Raw genomic sequence first — 23,083 nt, 5'->3', positions numbered from 1 at the left:
AAAAGTTCTCTTTTTATTATCTATCTTCTTTTTTTAGCCTCAAGCCATAGGTTCAAGATCAGACAGACAGACAGACAGATAGAACTTTATTTCCAGGTGGAAATCTACTTGACTCATTCACACTCAGTAAAAAGCAAAGGTATTTACCGTTGCCCTCCCTCTGGTATGAATCAGTAAAAATGCCTTTAAAGGTACTACAAAGCCCACAAGCTGTGATTCCCTAAGCAAATTACACAAGTCCCTCAGTGCTGAACTTGAAAAAAAGTTAATAAAAATGTGTAATCATACTGCATTAACAATGTAACACCCGAACTAACTTTCCTTGAAACTATTCACCACTTTGGAAGTCTCACACGTTGAGCTCCTTTTTCAGTAAGCACTTAAATTAAAATGGAATTTTTTGCTTCCGGTAGAATTTCTTATTTGTCAAGATCCCAAATTTTCTTCAAATATACACTCTTCATCTTTTTCCGAAAGATTTATTAAAGTACTGTATTTGCTTTCTGCTACTGTTAGGATGTTTTTCCAGTCTCCAACTATACCTGGTGAAAGAAAGAAAGAAAAAAGAAAACTGGTATGATAAATTATTTTCTTTGTACAGTAGATTAAAAATAATAATTGTAATATGTTGTATTTATATAGCACCTTTTCCATTTTTTTTTATTTTTTTTTGGCATGGTGGACCAAAAGTAGGTATGCATACCAGGTCAGGTGAGGTATATCAGGTCATGTTTAGTCTCTTAGATGCTCAAAATGTCCTCCAACAATGTTGCAACATTCCTGGGACATATGATCTTCTTCAATATGTCCACTGTGTAGGGTTTCTTCTCAAAAACCTTCTCCTTTACTATGCCCCCCAAAAAAAAGAAGTATATAGGTGTCAGGTCAGGTAAAAATGATAGCCAGTCAATGGTGCCATGATGTTTGATCCATCGTTGAGGGATGGTTTATACCTACTTTTGTCCCACATTGTATTTTACTAATGCCTTAAAGCTCAGATTAGTGGAGTATTGCAGAGGTGGTTGCCCTTCTGGACATTTCTTGCATACCCACACTGTATCTCTGTCGCTCATCTATACAGACCATCAGGATCTTCATCACCTTTTTCATCAAGGTCCTTTTCCTTTGAAAGCTCATTTTGGCTGTGTGGCCAGCTCTAAGAACAATCATGGTTGCTCCAAACTTCCTCCATTTAAGAATTATGGAAGGTTCTGTGCTCTTGGAAACCTTCAGTGTTACAGAAATATTTTTAGGCTTCCCCAGTCCTGTGCCTCAATTTAATCCTGTCTCTTAGCTCTGCAGGCATTTCCTTTGACCTCATGGCTGAGGTTTTGTTCAACAGTGGAGCCTTCAAAAGACGGGTGTGTACCTTCCTTGTCATGTGCAATCAGTCAAATTAACCACGGGTGTGCTCCAAACAAGGTGTAGAAACATCATGACCATTATCAATAGAAAGGGGTGAACCTGACCAAGATTTCAAGTGTCATAGTAAAGGGTCTGAATGATTTTCTCAATGTGAGATTTGAGTTTTTTTTATTTTTGATAAATTTGCAAAAATTCCTAAAATCCTGTTTTTGCCTTGTTCCTCTGGTGTATTGAGTGTTGATTGATGAGGAAAAAAATCATTTAAATGATTTTACTACAAAATGTGTAAAAAGTAAAAGGGCATGAAGACTTTCTGAAGGTACTTACTGTACACACAGTACCTAATGTCAGAATGGTTTACTTGTCTGAGTGATTACAGCCATCTACTGGTGAAAAATGTCTTGACAGCTTCTTCATTCTTTGTGATGAGTGAAATAATTTGCAGAAAATGGAATTCAGAGTTTCTCTTTGTGAAAAATATCAAAACAAACTATTTTTACCACAAGAAAAATTTGCACTACTAGCACCTATATTTTCAATTAATGTGAAATCTTTTCTCCAAGTGCAAAAGCAGAGCAAATTTTTTTCTTGTGCTAAGCATGTGTCTGGATAACAATTACCTTAAGTACCTCGCAGCTGCTAAAATCTATTGGTCTGAGTATGTGGCCTTCTGCAAGCCGCAGGTAGGATCCTGGTTTAGATTGGCTTACATTGTTGGGGAAAGTGAGTGCAGATGGTGTAACTTCAGACCCAAATAAATAGTGCGAGGCAGAACCAGTGGTGTGAATGTGAACACAGAGAGCGCATGAGGCAAACGAGAGCACGTCAAGCTGCGTAAAAGGACCTATAGAACACCGATGGCAGTTTTGGCTACAAAGTAACCCTTAGGGTGAAAAATTTCTGACTTTCCATGCCAAAAAAAAAAAGAAAAAAATCTCATTTTAGTGAGATACACGTTTCACTATTGAGAAATGACATGTAAAATGAATTTTACAAGCAATTTAGTGAAACTATACCTGAAACAAGAGTTTGTTATTTTGCTTATCACTTAATTCCCACTATTCACAGTCTTTTCATTTTCTGTCTAGAAATGACGACTAATCTGAGTTAATCTCTCTTGTGCTGTATCTGTATATTTTCTACCTAAACTTGCCACACCACTGAAAATCACTTATTATATTAATGATTAGGACAGAGGACACATTTGAAACTGTGCTAAATAGTTCTTCATTTATATCATGTTGTCAGGCGTGTGTGTACATTATTGGAGCTTCATCTGATAGGGAGAACAAAACAAGACGGGGTTAACCTCATTATCGACAGGCAGTAATTCTGAAACAAAAAGTACAGTTTTCAAACTACCTTCATTTTTGTGTTAATATATATAATATTAATACAATATGTAACATAACATAAACAGACATTGAATAGTTTATTGATACTTAATGCTGGATATTCACAAATTAAATTAAAGCAATTCTGTCACAAGGAAATGTTGCCATGAAACCATGAACACGATCGAGTGTATGATAGGGCCAAATCCCTCAACAGAACATGGATATACAGCAGTATATTTATATATATATAAGCACAGATTTAACTACCTTCGTCACCATCCATGGGATGTTTCATTATACTAGGGTCCCATTTGACCTTGGCTCTGCCTCCAGCTGTTTTCTGAAAGTGATGTCTACCATCTTTGCCAGGACTCCCGAGGTGGTCATCAATCTGGATGATATTTTTATGCATTGTCCAAACCCAGATACCCATAATGAATGCCTACACAGAGTCTTAAAGGTATTATCTACTCATCACCTTACATCGAATGATGATAAATATGTTTTCTCAGTGCCTTCCAATGAGTTTGTGGGATTTTGTCTTACTGTCAATGGCCTCTCTCCACTCCAATCTCATGTGAAGCACTCCAGCACATCCTCAATCCCACAAATATGGCCCAGGTGGCCTCACTTCTGGAAGAGGCCACCTACTATCTTTAATTTCTGCTGCAGTACTCCACCACCACAGCCCTAATACATCAACTACTGAAGAAGGACTTACATTGGTCCTGGACTCCCACCTGGAAAGAAGCTGCCCATCTCTTGAAGGCACAGCTCACATCTCCTCCTTGCTCACATCTCCTCATATTCAATTTTGTCTTCTGTGATGTTTCCAATGTAGTGCTACTTCCAGTGTAGTTCCACTTATTGAATTGTGCTGAATGATCCATTGGCTTCACCTCCCGCTGTGGACAAACATAAAGCTGTAGTTTGTGTCTGGGCTTGTGAACAGTGGTGTGTGTGTGTGTTTTTTAAAATTTTTTATGGGTGTTCTATTATGTTACACACTGATTATCAGACAATCATAACCTTACTGTTAATGTGACACACTGGGCACTGCAGCAGCATAATTTTTCATGACAGTTCAATCCCTGGATGTGAAAATGTGGTGGCAGATCTTCTGTCCGGTGCTTCCCCCAACGTCATCACACACCCAGAAAGTGACATCAATGAATATAAATTTTTTGAAATGCTCTACTCTCCAATGTGAGAGGAGCTTCAACAGGCAACTGAACATGACCCTGCCCTCTCCCAACTGGAGATTTTAATTTTCAGCCTGCAAAGTTCTTGGTGGAACTGTCTCCATACTAGAGAATATGTACCGAGCTGTCCTGTTAAAATGAAGTTTGTGTTCGACTCATAGTCTTTACTAGCTGCCTCCAATCACACATCCTGACCATGCCTCATGAAGGCAATTTGGACATTATTAAAAAGTGCTACAGTGATCTCATGTGGTGGTCTGGGATAGACAAGAGATACTGAACATTTATTCATGACTGCACTATTACTGCGCTCAGTGGGAAGACTGGTTCTCCGGTTCTGCCCCCCTCTACACCCTATAGTGTGGCCACATTGGCCTGGGGAGCTCCTGTGGGTGGATATTTGTGGGAAGTTCCATGAAGTTCCACATCTCCACCATTTTCTCATTGTTTCTCATCTGTACCCAGGTGGCCTGAAGTGCTGTCTATAGGGTCTGTTACAACATGTGCAGTGGCTGATTTCTTGCAATCTCCGTTTGCCCTCTGAGGTCTGCACTCTGCTGTCAATGACAATGAGCCTCAGTTTGTATCAAAAGAGACCTCTTCTTTCCCACCCACCTGAGGCTTACGTCACATTCAGACAGCTCTCTACAATCCCAAGGCAAATGTCACAGTTCTGTTGTTTCTGATATTCAGTTTCTGGGATGGGAAGTTTTTAGTAGGGGAGACGGTTATTATTATATCTGTGCGGCCTTCCACAGTGCCATGTTTAGTCCTGACTTTGCACGTGTTAGTGAAGCTCATGAATTTTTTGAAATGAGAGAGTCTCTGTGAAATAAAAAGTTGTTGAATGCATGCTAACCTTTGTGTTCTCTACAATAAAATGTCGTGACTGACCATGTGAATTTAATAGGTTTAAATTTAGTTGAAAATAAAACTGTTCTGCTTTATACATTCAAACCGAAACAATAAAGTTGATTACACTTTGGTTAAATGACATTTAAGTAAGAAAAACCCTCATGAGACAGTAAGAGCAGAGGAAGTCATACTGAAGTCATTTAATTTTATTATGAAACAAAGCAGAAATTATTGCATATACAATTAAAAAGCAGATTAAAATGATGGGCAAAAATAAATGATTGTGTTAAACTTGAAGCAGAGTTTTGGTCATCTAAATATTTTTTATAACAATAGCACCTTGCAAACGTGCAGATAAAGCAAACAGTGCATGTCATGATGGATCTTGAGGGAAAGTGGGAACCAACCCTGGAGACGGCGTCAGTCCATCACAAGGCAAACTCAAACAAATATTCATAACTGGACCAGCTCAGAGCTGACGATGAACCTAAACAACACGCTTTTGGGATGGGGAGGAAAAAAAGTCACCAAAGACACAAAGAAAATGTGCAAAGATCACCCAGAGTGATCCTGTTAGGCAGTGTGGACGAAAACTCAGACCCGACAGCAGGTGCAGTTATAAAGCAGCTTTATTTTTCAGAGTCACGGTGAGAAGAGTTTCAGAAAAGACAATCCAGACAATCAAATATACATGACAGCGTCAGGGCTCTTCTGAACCCCGTCTGTTGGGTGGGGTCCCGTTTTATACCCCTAGAATGCCATATTTAATATCATTATAAAATGCAACAGTCACCATATTTATTATACACAATCCTTGAGCCCATTTAATGTCCCTTATAAAACTTGATTTCTTGGCTTAACTGGCCCCTTTTGTTATGTAAGGTAAAGGAAAACGTGATAAGGCAGACTCATGTGTGGAATGCTCAGACCTTGAGTCCTTTGCACAAATATTTTTCTGTTTTCTAAAACAAAGCATGCTATTACATGGTTTTGTAAAGCTTACTTCTCAGACATGAATTAGTACAAGGGAATGAAGAGAACATTCGTCTTCCACATTCCCCCCTTTCTTAGCAAACAAAAAATATTTGATCAGGGGAGAGTTGAGTGGGAAAGGGTAGGAGAGGGAGATGGAGTGGAGTGGGCATAGGGGTTGACGACGTCAGCCAAAATTGGTCGACATATGGGAGGCAGTTAAAGGGAGAAGTCGGAAAAGCATAACAAGTTGTATTAAAGCAGAAGTGCCAGTCCAGTCAGGTGGAAGGATGTCAAGCAATTTAGACCTATGGCACATCCACCAAATATCAGCTCGTGGAGTATTCTGAGTAATCAGAAAAATTGATAATTTGGAAGCTAAAGAGGAAGAATTAATCGGAAAAGTTTGGAAACAAAAAGAGGATGGGATATTACCAACATTTGTGCCACGAGATGAAGTAAGGTTTCTAAAAAAACAGGTGTAAATACCTTCATCAGGCTGGAACATCGGGGGAGTCATTGGAAGAGTAGGGGGAAAAAGAAGGGAAAGTGTAATGCAATTAATGTCGATTGGAATAGAGGAAGAGATAAAAAGGGCAAGTAGGCAAGGAAGGCCAGTAGGATCAGATATGTTAGAAAGAGGAAAAGGGAGAGTGGCCAAATGTGGCCTAGCTGTAGCACATGCATAGCAATCAGATTGATTCACTTGTCTACCCGAATATAATACCCATTGCAGCCAATGGTTCTGTTCCCCATACCCAGTTTCAATCGAAAAAGTGGAAGAAAAGGTGGAAATATTCATGACCTTGACAGGGGGCAGGTTTGGACCAGGGGTAGGAGAGAGGGGTGTGTGTGTGGGGAAATGGGAGGTGTTAGTAACAGGGTTCTCAACCTTAATTTGAAATCTCCCTAGAGGATCTATTCCAGATACATACGCCCCTAAAATATAGATTCCTGAATCATGTAAAGAAGGGTTTTTCAGAGTAATGATCAAAGGGTTACAATGGTATTCAGCACATTCATGAGGGGCATGTCCTTTTATAATAGAAAAACAATATTTCAGACCATACTTCTGGGCCTTAAAGGGTTGATAACCCCAGTCATCAGTTCCAGTATTAACAAAAACCCAGTCCCACTTGTCACAGTTACTTCCGAATCCAGAGTTTGTAACAGTTACACACACATATTTGTCAGACCAGTTTCCAGTGGATTTGTCGATCAGTCCCACAGTCACTAATAGAACAGAAAGCAACCTGAACTGATGTGGTGATTCCGAAAGGAAAAGTCAAGGTGACCAGAGCAGTCGACAAGGGGATGGAAAGACATAGTAGGACCACAATCAAAGGGTGCCATCTTTTGCAATGTGAGATGTGAATCCAAGCAGGCAGTCCCTAAACTTTAACAGCGTGTGGTGTCGACAGCAGAACTTGGAACGGTCCTCTTCACCGAGGGTGATGCCAATGTTTCCTTCGAGTATCTCTAACCAGAATCCAGGTACCTAACGGAATCGGGGAGTCCTTTGATGGAGGATGAGTTCTCCAGGCCTGAGTCACCTGCTCGTGGACTTCCTTCAGAGAAGCTCGGAGACCTGTAAGACTGGAAAGAAGATCATTGTCCACAGTATGCAGTGTAACATTACCTATGACCATGCCGACTGGCATGGGCCGTCCGGTCAGGATTTTGAATGGTGACTGCCCTAACTACCGATGTGTTCTTCCCCTTAATCCCATCAAGGCCAGGGGTAGAGCATCAGGCCAAGTTAAATTTGTTTGCTCACAGATTTTACCCAATTTAGATTGCAAGGTACCATTGCATCGTTCCACAATACCTCCACTCTGGGGGTGGTATTTGCAATAATGATGCACATTTATCTGGAGCCAGGTGGTTAATTCATTTATTTTTTTTTTTTTTTTTATTTTTTTTATTTATTTTTTTTTTTTTTATAATTTTATTACAATCAATACATAGCAATCACATTTTACAAAAAAAAAGAATTATGCTAAGAACAGATCGATCCCCACCCTTGAGAGAGAGAGGGTTAATTCATTTATAACGTAATTTACAAAGTGTGTGCCATTATCAGTTTGTAATTTCTGCGGTATGCCCCACCTTGGAATGATTTCCTTTATCAAAGCTTTTGCCACAGTTTTGGCATCTGCATGTTTGGAAGGGAAAGCTTCCACCCATCGGGAGAACACATCAACAATTACTAAACAGTATTGGTACCCCTTTGATGGTGTTAATTCAATGAAGTCCATTTGAAGGTGTTCGAATGGACCCATTGGGATTAGGTGTAAGTAGGGGACTTACCTGGGTGCCCTTTCCTACATTAAACTTTTGACATAATGCACAGCACCTGCAGAACTGCTCTGCATATGTAGAGAAACCTACAGCTTCCCAATGTTTTTCAACATCTTGAACCATGGAGTCTTTTCCAGCATGGTCTAAGCCATGGGTGATTTTTTTCTATACCTGGGAAAGAAGCCTTTGGGAGGAAAGGTTTGTTAGTTTGCTTATGGGTCCAAACTCCATCAGAGAGGGACCCTTCTTTGGACCATTTTCTCTTTTCTGTGTCCGTGGCTGCACTCTGTAAAGAAATAATTTGATTATCAGTGTCCTGGTCATTTCTCTGTTGGAGTAAAGAGATTGGTGTGTTATTATACGCAGCCCGTTTAGCAAAATGTTCAGCTAATTCGTTTCCTTTGCTGACAGGATCCTGTTTTCCAGTGTGAGCTTGACATTTAACGATCGCTAGCTTTGATGGTTTCTTTATGGCCTCTAAGAGGGATTCTTTAGTTTTTGATGCTGAATGGGCTTGCCAGTACTGGTCTTGAATCCCCTGAGTTTCCATAATGCCCCATGATCATGGCACACTCCAAAAGCTTATCTAGAATCAGTATAGATAGTTACAATTTTTTCCCTCTGACAACTGACAAGATCAGGTGAGAGCTATCAACTCAGCTGCCTGCGCGCTTAAACTTGAAGAAATTCGGTTGTTTCCTGTAGGTGTGGTCTAGGTTTTATAACCTTAGTTATTTCATCATGACAGTTGTGGGGCTCCCCTTGATTTTCAGTTGGAAGCAGCGTAGCTGGATTTAAGGTGGAGCACCTTTCTATGGTAATGTTTGACAAAGTACAGAGTACATTTTGATGGTGTATTGCCCTAGCAGTAGTGAGATATGAGGTTTTAGCCTGTACTAAAATGGAGTGTACGGCATGAGGCACTTTTACCACTAGGGGGCTCATGAGCACTATATCTGTACTGGCTTGCACGGCCTCTGTTGTGGCTGCTACAGCTCTGAGACAGGTTGGAAGTCCCAGCCACTGGATCCAATTTTCAAAAAAAGCCTTTGTTTTTTCTCCATGGAGTTGTGTAAGAACTGCATTCATATATTCCCCCTTTTCATCCACGAACAGAGTGAATGGACGAGATAGTCAACAGTCCCAACGCATGCGCAAACAGTAGGGCATTTTTTTTTTTTTTTTTTAAGTCACACAGAGCCTTCTCAGCTTGATCATTGCATGCCACCTGACCAGAAAGGGGGAGATCAGGGGTGATCGCTAAAGGTTGGAAAGGCGGTGCTCTTTCAGTGACGTTTAAAATCCATTGCCAGCAGTATCCTAGAATGCCTAATACAGACACAACCTGTTGCTTTGTAACAGGTCTAGGAAGATTTTGAATGGTGGTTATACAATCGCTAGAGAGAGAGAGCTCTTGTTTCACAAGAAATGTCATGACCTGAAGATTTCACAGATGTTTGAATTATCTGCAGTTTTGTTTTAGAAACTTTATGGCCATTTGCTGCTAAAACTAATAATTTCTGAGTATCATGTGCACAATCTTCTTCTGTAGTACTACACATTATATCATTTACATACTGTATCAAAACACTGTCTTTATCTGGCCTTTTAAATTTTGAGCAAGAGCTTATCCAATACAGAAGGGCTGCAGTATATCCCTGAGGCATAACGGTCCATGTCCACCGGCGGTTGTGGAAAGTAAAGGCAAACTAGAATTGAGAGTCGGGGTGCAAAGGAATAAAAAAATAAGCGTTAGCAAGTGTTATGGTTTATAAAATCTGTACATTTTGGTTTTCATTATATTTTGTTCAAGACAAGACAACAGATGAACTAAGACAAATTAAAGCAGGTTTTCTTCCCTTACACCTTACTTTTGTTCATAGCTTAGTGCTAATTTGGTTTATTGCCTGGGAAAGGATGCTGAGCTGGTACCTCAGGCTATTGATCACTTTATGGATGGACATCTGGAACAACAAAGTTTAGTTTATAGCCTGGGACTGCTACCTCAAAGTACATCAAAGGTTTTGTTGTGTGGGAAAACGGACAGTGAATTAATTCATCAATCATTTTGACAGCCAGCCAATCAGGTGCATGTGTTGTGAAACCAAGGCTTGACATTTCATAATAAATATGCCTTGGTTTGGAAAGAAAAGGAGAGAAGCAAAGGGAGAAGAAAGAGAATAAAAGAAAGAAGAAGAAAGAAGAAGAGGAACGGACGAAGACGGCCCTGGTGGTCAGAAAGGCATCATGAACATCGATTGCTAAATCAAAGCGCCTCCTGGGACATTCATCCTTGTCATCTGTAACTTTTTCGTAAGCTTTTTCTAAAGACTATATATATTCAGACTTTCCTATCATTACCTATTTTCTAGTATTCTTTGTTCTTGTGGTATTATTATTATTCTTGTAATAAATATCATGCTGCTTTTAACTTTCAATGCTTTGTCTTAATGTCTAGAGTGATTGAAGTAATAAGTTAGATTTCTTTGAGCACCTGGTGACTGCCGGATTTTTGCCATTATTTCTGTGCTGCGAGGTTTATATGGCTGAGAGTGAAGAGCGCTATACTCAACAGAAGGGACAGATACAATAAAGAAGGTATTCTTGGCTGATGAATGGCTTATAGTCAAGAGTGCTGAGTCTTTATATGTTTAAATGTATTCTTGTAGACCAAAAGTAATATTTAGGTCTGAGATATCACTAAAACATCGTATTGTTGTTCGTGCCGAAAATAAGTAAGTCTCTTGAAGTGCTGAATGACAGGCTGTTATTCCTATAGCACTTGTGTGGTTTAAAGTGCTAAGGGTTAATCAGCGTGTGTGTGTCATTCATGGAGCACTGTTGTGGTTAGGGTCTGTGTGTGTGTTTATCTGTGTGTGTGTGTGTTCATCTTAAAGTGCAACAGTAGACCAACCCGATAACGAACTTGACGAGAACCCTTACCCTTGAGGAAACAGGTAAAGGGCAAGTGGAGGGAAATACCATGATAATACAGCAAGGACAATAACAGAGAAAGAACGGGCGAACGGGGGTATCGTAGAAAGAATAGTGGAAGGATTAGGAACAATAGGTGCCCTAGGAAAAACTGCAGAATTAACGTGTCGAAGATCTTGAACAAAAATGCCATGAAAAAATTAATTATTAAACAGGTAAAACGGGGGAGTTGACTGGAGAGTATTTAATTTGAATGATTGCTCCACTTTTCATGAGATCGGAATGTATGGCGGAGATGCCAGCCTCTGCTGCTGGAGACAGAGGATACTGGGCGCGATGCGGGCAGAAGGATGATTTTCCGGTAAATCACCAGTGGCTCACAGCGCGCTATCCTTCCATAATTATTTTTCCCCTGGGACCACAGTGCATCGGGAAGTGAGGAAAGCCAAGAGGGAGAGGTGGTTTGCAATGAAAAAGCAGAAAGGGAAGGACGGCACAATGCACGATGTACTAAACAATCATTTTGAAGCACAACTTTAGTTATCAAATGATCTGAGGTATCAAAATACCGAACAACGTGCAGCCGGTCCGTCCTATTCAAACATTTTTCCACCCATTCCCCAACTACGACCCAGTGAACGGTGCTAGATTTGGCTAAGAAACATGGGGAACCGAACCTCCTAAATAGAAAACACTTTGTGAATATGTGAAGTGCACTGACAGCAGCAGCTGTGTTTGCATGAGAAAAAAATGCAAGGGATATGAAGGGTCTCTGGGCTATTACCTGAAGAGAAAAAGATTCTAACCAAGGTGTGTCCACTTCAGCAGGGAAGTACTGGGCAGTGCAGTGGAGGGTGTTGGGGACTTGCAAGTGGGGAAAAGACATGAAGGAAAAGAGTGTAGGGCTTTAAGGAGAATGGTGTGTGAGGAGATGTTCAGGGTCCGAGCTGCAAAAGAGGGCTTAGTGTGGGGGGAGGTTTGGCACAGGAATTTAGGAATAGAATAGTAAAACCCTCGTTTGGTTAGAGAAATAGAGAGGGAGAGCTTAGTCATCATCCCTTCCTAACAGATTAACAGGGCAGAGCTGATATGACAAAAACCGGTGCATCAAAGTGGAACCACTGGAATGAAACTGAACCCGAAGAGGTTTAGACACCAGCAAAACATGAGGTTGTCCAGAAGTAGTAAGTCACTGTATCGTTCGAGGCAGACTAGAAAAGCCGTTTCAGTGCCATTCATCAGCAAAGTCAATAAAAGATCTGTGTCCGCATGGCGAGTGAGCAAAGGCAACTGAAGAGAGTGGCTGGGGGTCCCTGTGAAAGGAATATCCTCAGGTTCAGGTAAGGAAGGAGGGGGAGGACGCTGATGTGGGCAATTGCGGCAGAAGTGTCCCATCGTAACAGGCAAGATGTACAGTAGGTTCTTGATCTGAGGGGAGAGGCGGCTGAGCAGACGAAGAATTCGGATTAGGAAGTAAAAATCCACAACCTCTCCCCCGGCCTCGCCCCTGTTCTCGGAAAAATCCACTTCCTTCACGTCCTCGACCCCTGCCTGAGGCAGCTCCACCTGCATAATAATTCATTTGTGCCACGATTAACTTGGTCTGAGTGTCTGACTCTTTTTGTTTAGTCTGTCGTTCAGCATGCTCCGCGTGTCTTTAAACTTCATCAAAAGTGGCACTTTCCCATCCAAATACAGGACGTGCGTACTTTATTTTGAATATCACTTCTGAGTCCTGACACAAAAGGAGGAACTGCAGCCGGTTTTCTGGGCTGTCTAAGGCAGAATGGATTGTCATTAAGTCCTGAATGCGGTGTGCCCATTCATCTACCATCTCATCTTTCTTTTGTTTGGCAGCTGAAATAAGAGACCAGTCGGTGCCCTTTTTATATTTTGCAGCTATTGCAGTTTTCACGGGTTCCCATTGGGCAAGGAAAGGACCCTCATTATTTTGTCCACGAGGCAATGCCTCATTCCACTGCCACTGTTCTCCATTATGCTGCCCATGATTGACAGTAGCCCAAATGGTGCCCATCTTTCTGCGTAGCATCTGGGTCCATTCAGCCGCACTGGGTTTATATATGTTGTCTAGTTGCTGCACCTGTTCCACAAACTTCAATCCACCGATTACCTTAAGATCAGGCAATTCGGACACTACATCTTTCAGCTCTTGAATATCCCAGTTACGATGTATCATTACAGTAGTGGGGTTATTGTTTCCTGGGGGTTGTGTGGGATCGTGTTGGGGGTTAGGGACCTCAATTATAGGGCATGAAAATGTGGGTGCTAAAGGTTTAGGGGACTTAAACGGGGTAAGGTTTTCAGGGGACTTATCTCTGAGGGTTTGCTTCTAGTACGTTGTGAAATGGAGGGCTTTTTGTGTGAGTTAGAAGAGCCTCCCATAGCCCCTAACAAGTGGCCGTCAGTCTCACTCATCCAGGATGTGTAAGTGAGGAGGGGTGCACTGATATTGTTCATCAAAGAAATCATCAGTAACTGGGGCATCGGTAACCACAGGAGCCATTGGGGCAATGAGTGAATGTGGCGTGGAAGGGTTGTGGGTAAAGTGTTGGGAAGAGCGCTGGATATAAAAGTTTTTTTTTTTTGTCACTCCTTCTCCTCCTTCCTTCAGACTGGGGTCCCGTATCAGCCTGCACTTTCTGTAAAGCTATAAGCAGCTCTTCTTTTTCCTTTCTATTCTTAAGTTCAGCAACTTAAAGCTCATTCCGTTTCTGTGCCGCTTCCAGCGTCACGGTCTTTAATAACCAATTCCCATCTGTCATAAATTTCCATCCGATAAGGACCTCCATTACAACAACCCTGTGTATTTCTGCACAGTGTTTTCTAATGTCCTGTATCTCATTCATATCTCCGGATCCTTCCACACCATCTACCTGCACTGTCCTTATTCTACTTTCTACATGCCTTTTTTTTTTATCTAATCCTGTCTTCTTTTCAATGAGCTTTCTAGGGGACCCGCCCTACAGCGCACTAAGAGCCTGGCGATCCCCTGAAAATAATCCTTCTAACGTTAGGTTTTTAGGACTCTTGGGGGACTGTTTGACTGGCTTGCTATTTGTTTTTGCCCATAGTAAGCAAAGGATCTCAGCAGAAAATGACTCAGCCCTCGATAAACCCCATTCCACCCGCCGTCCGCTCCTATTCCCGGATTACAGCTTCAGGTGACTTTTGTGTCCGTTTATTGCATCAGCAGAATCCTACATCAATACACCCTGTGGAGTCCGGGATATGGAGGTTTTTACCCCGATCCCTTCATCAGACGGTTTGTATGCGTCAATCTGCCAGGGTATTGTCTCTGTCACCTTAGCAACCCGTTGAAACAAGAGTATGACCAGACAGCGGATGAAAAACTCAACCTCCCGTTTATTTAGACACACATTCTCTAAATACGCCCTTTCACCCCCGTTCCTCGAATTTTTTTACCCCTTTCTAATCCACTTCACAGAGATGACTAACTAACATTCACACTGTGCCATTTTCCGAAGGGTCCCAATCACCTTCTGTGAGTCCTTAGAACCCTCCTATGGGTCTGATACAGTATGCTCTCTTATTCTTTATTTTGCATATACTTTTATTCTTTTTCTTTCTATATTCATATTACTTCTAGCATACCAGTCAAACTCAACTAACAGGAATCCCCCGATCTACTCACCGTGACTCCATCCACCTGCCTGGAAATGCCCGTCAAGTCGTGCATCGTATCGGCTAGGAAGAGGTCAGGGACTCCCCATGCAGGAAACGCCCAAGGCAGGCCAATCCTACATTTACCGAAGCTGGACCCGATCCGGCGGAATCGGCTCCACCACGGTCCTCTGGACGATCCTGCACGAGGAGCCATCCGCCGTCTCCTGCCCCACGTTTGGGCGCCAAAACTGTGGACGAAAAATTCAGACCCGACAGCAGATGTGGTTATAAAGCAGCTTTATTTTCCAGAGTCTGTTTCTTGCAGAGGCATTAGCTCTCTTGGAAATGTGTTCTTTTAATATTGTGGCTTATTAAATAATTAAACAATATCATAATATACCAGAAAAGGCGATATCCCTCCCATAGTGATTACGTGGGTACAAGAATCACATGAGACAAAATATCTTTTAGCTTACATTTACTGACGTTTTACGCTTGGTTACAGACGGGGAGGCATATGGACAGACTTTTATCCAGGTGGGAATCTGGATCAACACAGTCAGCCATTTTCTCCGTCCCTACGCTGGGAGGTTTTCCAACACCTTTGTGTCGACACAGCCTCGAAGGGTCTGGCCACTGTCCAGACCTTTTATAATGTCTTGCTTCATTTGCTGGTCTTCTCTGTCTCCAAACAAGGGCTGAATTCCTCTTCCCCAAAATACAGACATATCATAGTGCTTACATGCCGATTCTCATTCTCCCAATAAGGAAAGAAGATTTGTGCTGATAGAGGACAGAAATACCCTAACCTGTGTTTAAGCTGACTATACAAGCCTCCAGTTGTCTTAGGCTATCAAATCCAATGCTTGGCTAACACGTCTAACTGCTGATCCCCTGTGTGCCACAGTTAACATGCACATGTGAATAAAACTCATAACAGTATTGTCCAGATATAGTGACATAAAGAAAAATGTAGTATTACAGAGTCACGGTGAGAAGAGTTTCAGAAAAGCAGACAATCAAATATACATGACAGCGTCAGGGCTCTTCTGAACCCTGTTTGTTACGTAGGGTCCCGTTTTATACCCCTAGAATGCGTGATTTAATATAATTATAAAATGCAACAGTCACCATATTTATTATACACAATCCTTGAGCCCATTTAATGTCCCTTGTAAAACTTGATTTCTTGGCCCCTTTTGTTATGGCGTTCAAATGTAAGGTAAAGGAAAACGTGATAAGGCCGACTCATGTGTGGAATGCTTAGACCTTGAGTCCTTTGCACAAATATTTTTCTGTTTTCTAAAACAAAGCAGGCTATTACATGGTCTTGTAAAGCTTACTTCTCAGACATAAATTAGTACAAGGGAATGAAGAGAACATTCGTCTTCCACAGCAGCAGAGCTAAATACTGAAGCAAAACACACTTTAGTCCAAATTAGATTTACAGCATAGGACCAGTAATTGCTTGTGAATTTAAGATGATTAAACTCACTCTTAGGCTGCGACGAGGCCATTCACCCAAAATTAAGATTAATTTGTGTTATAATTTATTTTTCATTCTTATAATATTTGAAAAATCAAGCATTCCCCCTGGGCCTTTCAGTTAGGAGACCTGGGATCGCTTCCCAGGTCCTCCCAACGTGGAGTTTACATGTTCTCTCCTTGTCTGCGAGGGTTTCCTCCCACAGTCCAAAGACATGCAGGTTAGGTGCATTGGCGATATCATTCCCCACTATTTCTTCAGTGCTTCAATAACATTCTCCTTTGTAATGGTTTTCCAATGATCAGGGATGTCAGTTAAGCGCCCATTGTATTTCTTCTCCAAGTCTGCTTTAAAGTGACATACAAACCACTTCCAGAATGGCTGCAATGACTTATCTGGTGTGATGGACCAACAGGCGTACTCGGGACCTGCCTGCCGATAATCTCTGTAAGGAATTTTGTTGTCTTCTGAAAGCACTAGAAGACAGTCACTGGTGACAAGACTTGAGCAAATATCAGTCACAAGACGGTCAGTTTTGTACCATTTTATACCACAAATTGTTGAGGCCGATGGAACTGAGCACAGTGATCGTCACCTTCATGGGTTGGCATTGTGTTTATACACATGGCAGAACAAAAAGGACACGTTTTACAACAACCACAGCACTGTTTGAACAATTCCTCATGAGGCTGAGACCTAAACAGCTTTCTATCAAGAGGGGTCTTGCCACTAAACTCTTCCTTTAATTCTAAATATGTACTATTCAGTAAGTCATTGATGCTTTCTTTAAAGAAATTCATGTCCTGAATATCCTGACCTTCAAAGCCTCGTACATTATTAATAGAGAAAACAATTTCATTTTTAAGTTCTTTGCAAAACCTTTCTATCCAAGCAGTTGCTTTTGTACAAGTATTTCCAAAATAAGCAGCTGATTTAGAAATGGCCAAAGAAACGCTGCTCTTGATGTTTTCAAGTTTTTCTGTGCATATATGAAAAATTCTAGGATTTCGGCTTGAAAAACAGGCCTCCTCTCGTTCTTTAATAAACGCCTCATAATATGCCTTTGGGTTATCAATGTACTGCTCACATCTTCTAAAATCTAGATTTTCTAAAAGAGACAGTAAGATGTGATTCTCGAGATTGGATTTATTTCCATTTAACGCTTGGTCACCACATCGTATTTCTGTAGCTATTAGTGCAGAACTTTTATTGTAGACTTCCTGACGGATGGCTTTTTTTAGTTCTCGAGTGACGCGGTCTGCTAACACAGTAGCTGCGCTCGCCCCGCTGCAGTAAATCTGAAAACACTCAAAGTAGTCTTCTTTTTTATTTTCTAGATATTCCAGAGGATTGTTAACCTTCTGAAATACACGGTTCATCTCTTTAAATCGGCGTATGAAATTACCTCTTAAATGTAACGCTAAGTCAATTGCGTATTCCTTCTTAATTTTAAACCTATTTTGGTTACACTTACAGTTGTTTACTGCTTTTAAAATTGTGTTGATGATTTCATACATAAAGCTTTTATTGTAATCGACTCTGGCTGCCTCCTTTTCTTTAATGTAGTCATTAATGTCCTGTATTATGCTGCTGGTGAGGTTTCTCATACAGAGCTGGTCCTGCTGGTTTATGGTGTGTTTAAACACGTATCCTTTGTTCATTTGTAGATATGCGGAATAATCATCAACGTAAAGGATTCTGATGTAAGACTTGCTCTGTTTGCAGGAGTCAATTAGTTTCCTTTCAAAGTTTTCCAACAAAACTGCATCAGCATGGGCTTCTATGTTGGGTGGCTGAACATCGGGCATCTCTGATTTCACTCGAGTCACCCACTGAGTCCACATCTTCTGAAAGGCATTTTCTAGTTCTTGTAATGTCAAATTTTTACCTTTAATCTCTCGTGCCAAATCCTGGCTCTTCTTCATCAGCTCCGACTCGTACTTTCCTTTCTGCTCTTCTACTTTTTTCAGACCCTGCTTCATTTTAATTAAATCAGTTAATTTCCTTTCAGTCCCTTTGACAAGCTCTGATTGGAGATCCTTCAAACCAAGTTCAGTTTTTGCTTTCCACTGAATTATTAAGTCTTTATCTTTTTCTTTACTGAAGTACTCATTCACCTCCTTTGTAATTGCTTTATATTTCACCTGAATTTTTTCATCCAATTTGAAATCTCCCGTATCTTGCAGTGTTTGATTTTCAATGCTGTTGCGAAGCTCGTTCTCAATCTCAAGCATGTGGCTCCTCAGCCGCCAGCTCCAGTCTGCATACTTCTCCTCCACCTTCCTATACGCTGCAATCTCCAATGTATTCTTGAAACTGAAGACAAAGTCCTCATCCAGAAGAGCAGACCAGAGGTCCTCCATGCGGGTTTTAAATTCTGAAATCTTTATAATCCCCTCTTGCATTTCTTCAGAAAACAGAGATTGCTTCAATTTCTGAATATTTTCACTGTATCTTGGGTTTGGTGGGCCATTGGAGGATTTCCTTCCCAAAGGTGACTGAAATAGTGGACGTGCCTGTTGATGTCAAACTTGATGACCTCTGTAAATCGTGAGATATCACACATCTCCTGTTTTGCTGCAGTTTGCGTCATGAAATCCAGCCTCTCCAGCAGCCGCCTTCTTCCTTCCATATTCTTTTCTCCTGCTGTTATTTCTCCAACATTCTGATGAACAAAAATGCAGCTTGGAGACAGTTTTACTTTTTTCATCCTCATAAAGGCCTGCACTGATATTTCAAGAATATCCTGTATGTCAGAAGGGTTCTCCCCAAATATATTGATCAGAGTCAGCTGGCCAATGCCAATTACGAATGTTGCAAGCTCATTGTCATGTTTCAGAGTAGCTTTGTCTCCGAGCTCTAAAGCTTTAAGTCCTTCAGTGTCGACCACCAGCACATAGTCAAAGTTGAGTTCATTATTTTCATGCTTGACTTTAAGTAGCTGCATGAAGGCTCCTCTGGTGCAACGACCAGCACTCACAGCAAACTGAAGACCAAACATGGCATTCAGCAAAGTTGACTTCCCAGTGCTCTGAATTCCTAAAACGGAAAGAACAAAAACTCTTTTGTCTCCCAGCTTAGCAATAACCTGTTCAAGGACTGAACTCACCCAGGTAATAGCAACATGAGAAGCGTCTCCATCCATCAGTTCAATGGGATGCCCAGAAATCATGAGGTCAGCAGCAAGTTGTGGTAGACACAGAAACATTTCATTTTTCATATGCTGGGATGCCAGTGTCTCATAGATCTGACCAACTTCTCGAAGGAGATGTTCCAGACCCAAAGTGGAAGCCACAAGTCTGGCAGAAGATACCTCAATTTCTTTTTTGATGATGTCTGTATTTTGCCTCTTCTTCTTTTGCTCTTCCATTTTTGCACACAATTCAGAATGCTTTTCATTCAGTGTTTGAAGCTTTCTTGATGTTAGATCATTCAGAATTTGTCCTAACCATGCCAGGAAGAACTTTTGTCTTATTGTGGATCGAGAGTTGACATACTGAATAAATTCCCTCATGACATTATTTAGTGGAAAAGCTCTCTTATACTGTTCTTTTCGAAGATGATTTTTTTCCATTTCAATGTCACCTCTTTGTTGCTCAATGGTTCGATTTTCATTTGCCCGTAGGCGATTGGTTTCTTTATTTTTTTTACACCAGTTGTGCCATAAATTCCCTTGAAGTGGAATGAACTTTTCTTTAGCATCTGACAGTGACATCTCTCTTAATGGCTTCACTGCAGTTTCTGCCATCTTTTTAGCGGCAGTGCAATCTTTGTCATCTTCATCTACTAAAAAATGAAGTCTTCTAGCAACATCAGCACCCTGTTCAATGCTGAATTTCACATTGGATTTTGTCAGAAGGCCCTGAATGCACTCTGCTAGTTCTTGAATAAGTTCAGACTGATTTCGATTCCTCAGAGCTAATTTCACTCTGGTCTCGTGATTTCCTTTTGCAATGTTTGTTTTATCTGCATACAAGCAGATTAGAGGATTTGGAGATTGCACAAGCTGTGTTAATATTTCTTTACCTTTTGAATCCAGATAATCTTCCATCAGAACAACAACATTGATGCTTGAAGTTTCTAAAAGAAACTGGACTTGCCTGTCATGTTTTCGTGCATCCCCTCGGAGATTTGTAAATGCAATACACTCATTAAACTGGTCATCCTTATTTCCAGCTGGACAGTACCATGAGATCTCTACAACCCCATCCATTAGCAGACTCTCATTACTGCTTCCTTTGCAATCCCTGTGATAAAAAGTGTCATGCTTTTGATGGTTTAATAAACCATTCATGATCTGGGACTTTGATGAAGTGCAACGGCCAAACCGCATGAATGTCACCATAGGCACTGGTGTGCTACAGATGTTAGCAGTGATGCTCTTCAGGGGAGCACTTTGGTTGCTGAGTGTATCTGCACATTTCCAACTCCTTTTCAGTGGTCTAAAGGACCATATTGGCAATTCAATCTTTGTAGTGGACGGATTGGGCACTAACAATGGAAGAGCAAACTGGCAAATCGAGAGCTTGGATGTGATGTACTGCCAGAGAAACATGTCAGAGCAGTGATAGACAGCCATCTGGACATCCATGAAGTGAAGGCTTGCTGGTTTGACACTGCAATCGGTGTTATCTTTAGAAATGTCTGGGTCATCCAAAAAGAATTCCAGACTGATTGCACTGGTTGTCTAACATTCATTTCAGAAGATTCAGTTTCTGCTTTTCTTGTTTTAAATACAATTTGTCTTGCTTTGTAATCAATCATGAGAAGTTTTTGGAGAAAGCAAAAAGGAATGTCATGGTCGGAGGATGGTTGAGACTCGTGCAGAGAGAATTTGTCAATCAACAAAACGTCAGACATTGTCAGCTTCTTTGGATAAAAAGGCTTCAGCTGCAGCCGTTCAATCACATTACAGCATGGCGAGTCTGGAGTGGAGGCATCACTGGTTCAGATTCATTTCTTTCACTCTTTGAACGTGGTCTTCTCTTCAAGACAGTCCCTAATTTTGTCTCAACATACTCTGCACTTTCATCTTTTTTACTTTTCTGGTAGGTTCCATTCATTATGGAGTTAAGCTGGTCCTCTAATTTTTTCCAGACAATAAGCCCCTCACTGAATTCTTGTAGAAGGTTTCTAATATCCTCAAGCAAGACATCCTTTAAATTTGACTCCAGGAACGACAGACGTTTCTTCTTCACTTCAGGAGTCACTCTTGTGAATCTATTTGTTACTGTAAGGCCAGTGATGATCACAAAGGCCTGTGATTTTAAGATGCTTTCCCTTCTTAAAGATGAATACTTTTCCATTGCTTTGTTAAGCTCATTATGAATGAAGATGATTTCTGGATAATCAAGAATTGACTGAAATGTGTTAGCTGTGTTCGAATATCCCACAACAGTCACAATGGACAGTAGCAATGATAACTCCTCCATTTGCTTCATCTCCCTAAAATGTTTACATAACATAAAAACTGAAAATGCTATTTTACTGGTCAGTTTTACCTTCACTTCCTGCAAGTCTTTCAGAGAAGAAGTATTTTGAATTTCCATTTTTACTAGCTGGAAAATGTTGCATAGTTGAGACACATTCTTCACAGACTCTTCTTTCTTTGTTTCCCGTCTTGATTCATTCAGCCAGGTCATAATGAAAACTCTTTTAGGAAAGCTCTCTGATTCCTCAATATCTGGAAGGAGAAGCAAGCGCATCTGTGATTTTATGTATGCGCTGTTTTTATTTGGTGATGTCTTATGAGTTGACACAATGGAATATAAAAAACCCTGCAGTGAAGGGTCTGAAAGACATTCATTGATCCACACCTTACAGCTCTTTGTTTTGTCAATCAGGTTATTTTTCAGTTCTGATAGCTGTATCAAGTGCTGCTCAGGGTCAGAGGCATTCCATGACTTAATGGTACTCAAGACCTCCTGAACTTCTTTGAAGACGATGCCCAGCTCTGCACCAGTTAAATCACTTGTCCTTAATCCAGATAAAGTTTCATATCCTTCAGCAAGACAATCTGCAACTGTTTGTACATTTCTAAATTCTGTACTATGACTGGACAAGATTATTTCCCACACTGGCACCAAATTTTGTCCTCTGTCAATGACAGACCAAGTCTTGCTGCTGGATGTCAGTCCAGTTTTCCATTGTAAAAGCTGATCAGCTGCTTCTGGGCCACCAGTTTTTGACACTGTAAGTTGAATTTTACTTTTCAGAATGTCCCTTTTTCTTTCCAGTAACTGATCCTTCTGAAGATGACATCTCTATGCCACCTCCTGCTGAAACATTTAAGCCAAATCCACTGTAACTGGCACCAATGTAAGAATTTAATGACTCTGATACAATCCTTCTCACCTCTTCAGTTTCTTGAGAGTGAAATCCTTCACAGGAGGCCTTCCACCAGTATATACCTCCAAAATGTAGAGGGCCTTGGTTTGCATGACTTCCAAATCTGTCAAAAAATGTTTGAATCTCTTTCAATTGAAGCTCTTTGTCATTGGTATTCATTACAAGCATTTCAATCTTTTTGAGCTCATCAAGTGCTGCTTTTGTTAGAGTCAGATCTGATTTGTTAATAAAGCATGAGGCGAGTGGAATGTAATTATATTTCATGGTGCAGATGTAGCTCTTCTCTGTCAATGAATTACTTGTTCTGGTAAATTCAGAAGATGTTTTTTCCTGTAGTCGTCATCTAAGCTGAAACCCCATCCACCACCTTTAACTGCAGCAGCAATGCTTCTTCCCATTTTTTCCATCAGTTTTCAAAAGTGGATTCTGATTCATGGGATGAAACCTCAACTTGTTCAAAGACCTGAGTATCTTGTGGTCCAGCGAGAGAGAAGGACTGATGGAGATCTATCAATTGCTCCCTCTTATTCATAAGGTCCTCAAGTTTATCTGACTTGTAAATTCCCTCTAAGGCAAGACCGCCGGATGCATTCTTAATAATCTCTCCATCTGACAGGTTCTCACTCTTTTGAAGTGAG

At 40.9% G+C, this 23,083-nt stretch overlaps 1 protein-coding gene across 1 annotated transcript; it reads right to left on the bottom strand.

Annotated features, from left to right (window-relative positions):
• Window positions 1-16,346: 16,346 nt before the first annotated feature.
• Window positions 16,347-22,537, bottom strand: LOC120536375 (interferon-induced very large GTPase 1-like). Its single transcript, XM_039764700.1, is given in 6 exon segments — window positions 16,347-16,573; window positions 17,185-18,567; window positions 18,570-20,784; window positions 21,599-21,780; window positions 21,919-22,073; window positions 22,452-22,537. Coding segments are annotated over 6 exon segments (4,248 nt in total).
• Window positions 22,538-23,083: the final 546 nt, after the last annotated feature.

The sequence above is a fragment of the Polypterus senegalus genome, chromosome 10, assembly GCF_016835505.1.
Source record: "Polypterus senegalus isolate Bchr_013 chromosome 10, ASM1683550v1, whole genome shotgun sequence".
In the NCBI taxonomy this organism is placed as follows: Eukaryota; Metazoa; Chordata; class Cladistia; order Polypteriformes; family Polypteridae; genus Polypterus; species Polypterus senegalus.
This window is presented reverse-complemented; position numbering and strand designations above follow the sequence as displayed.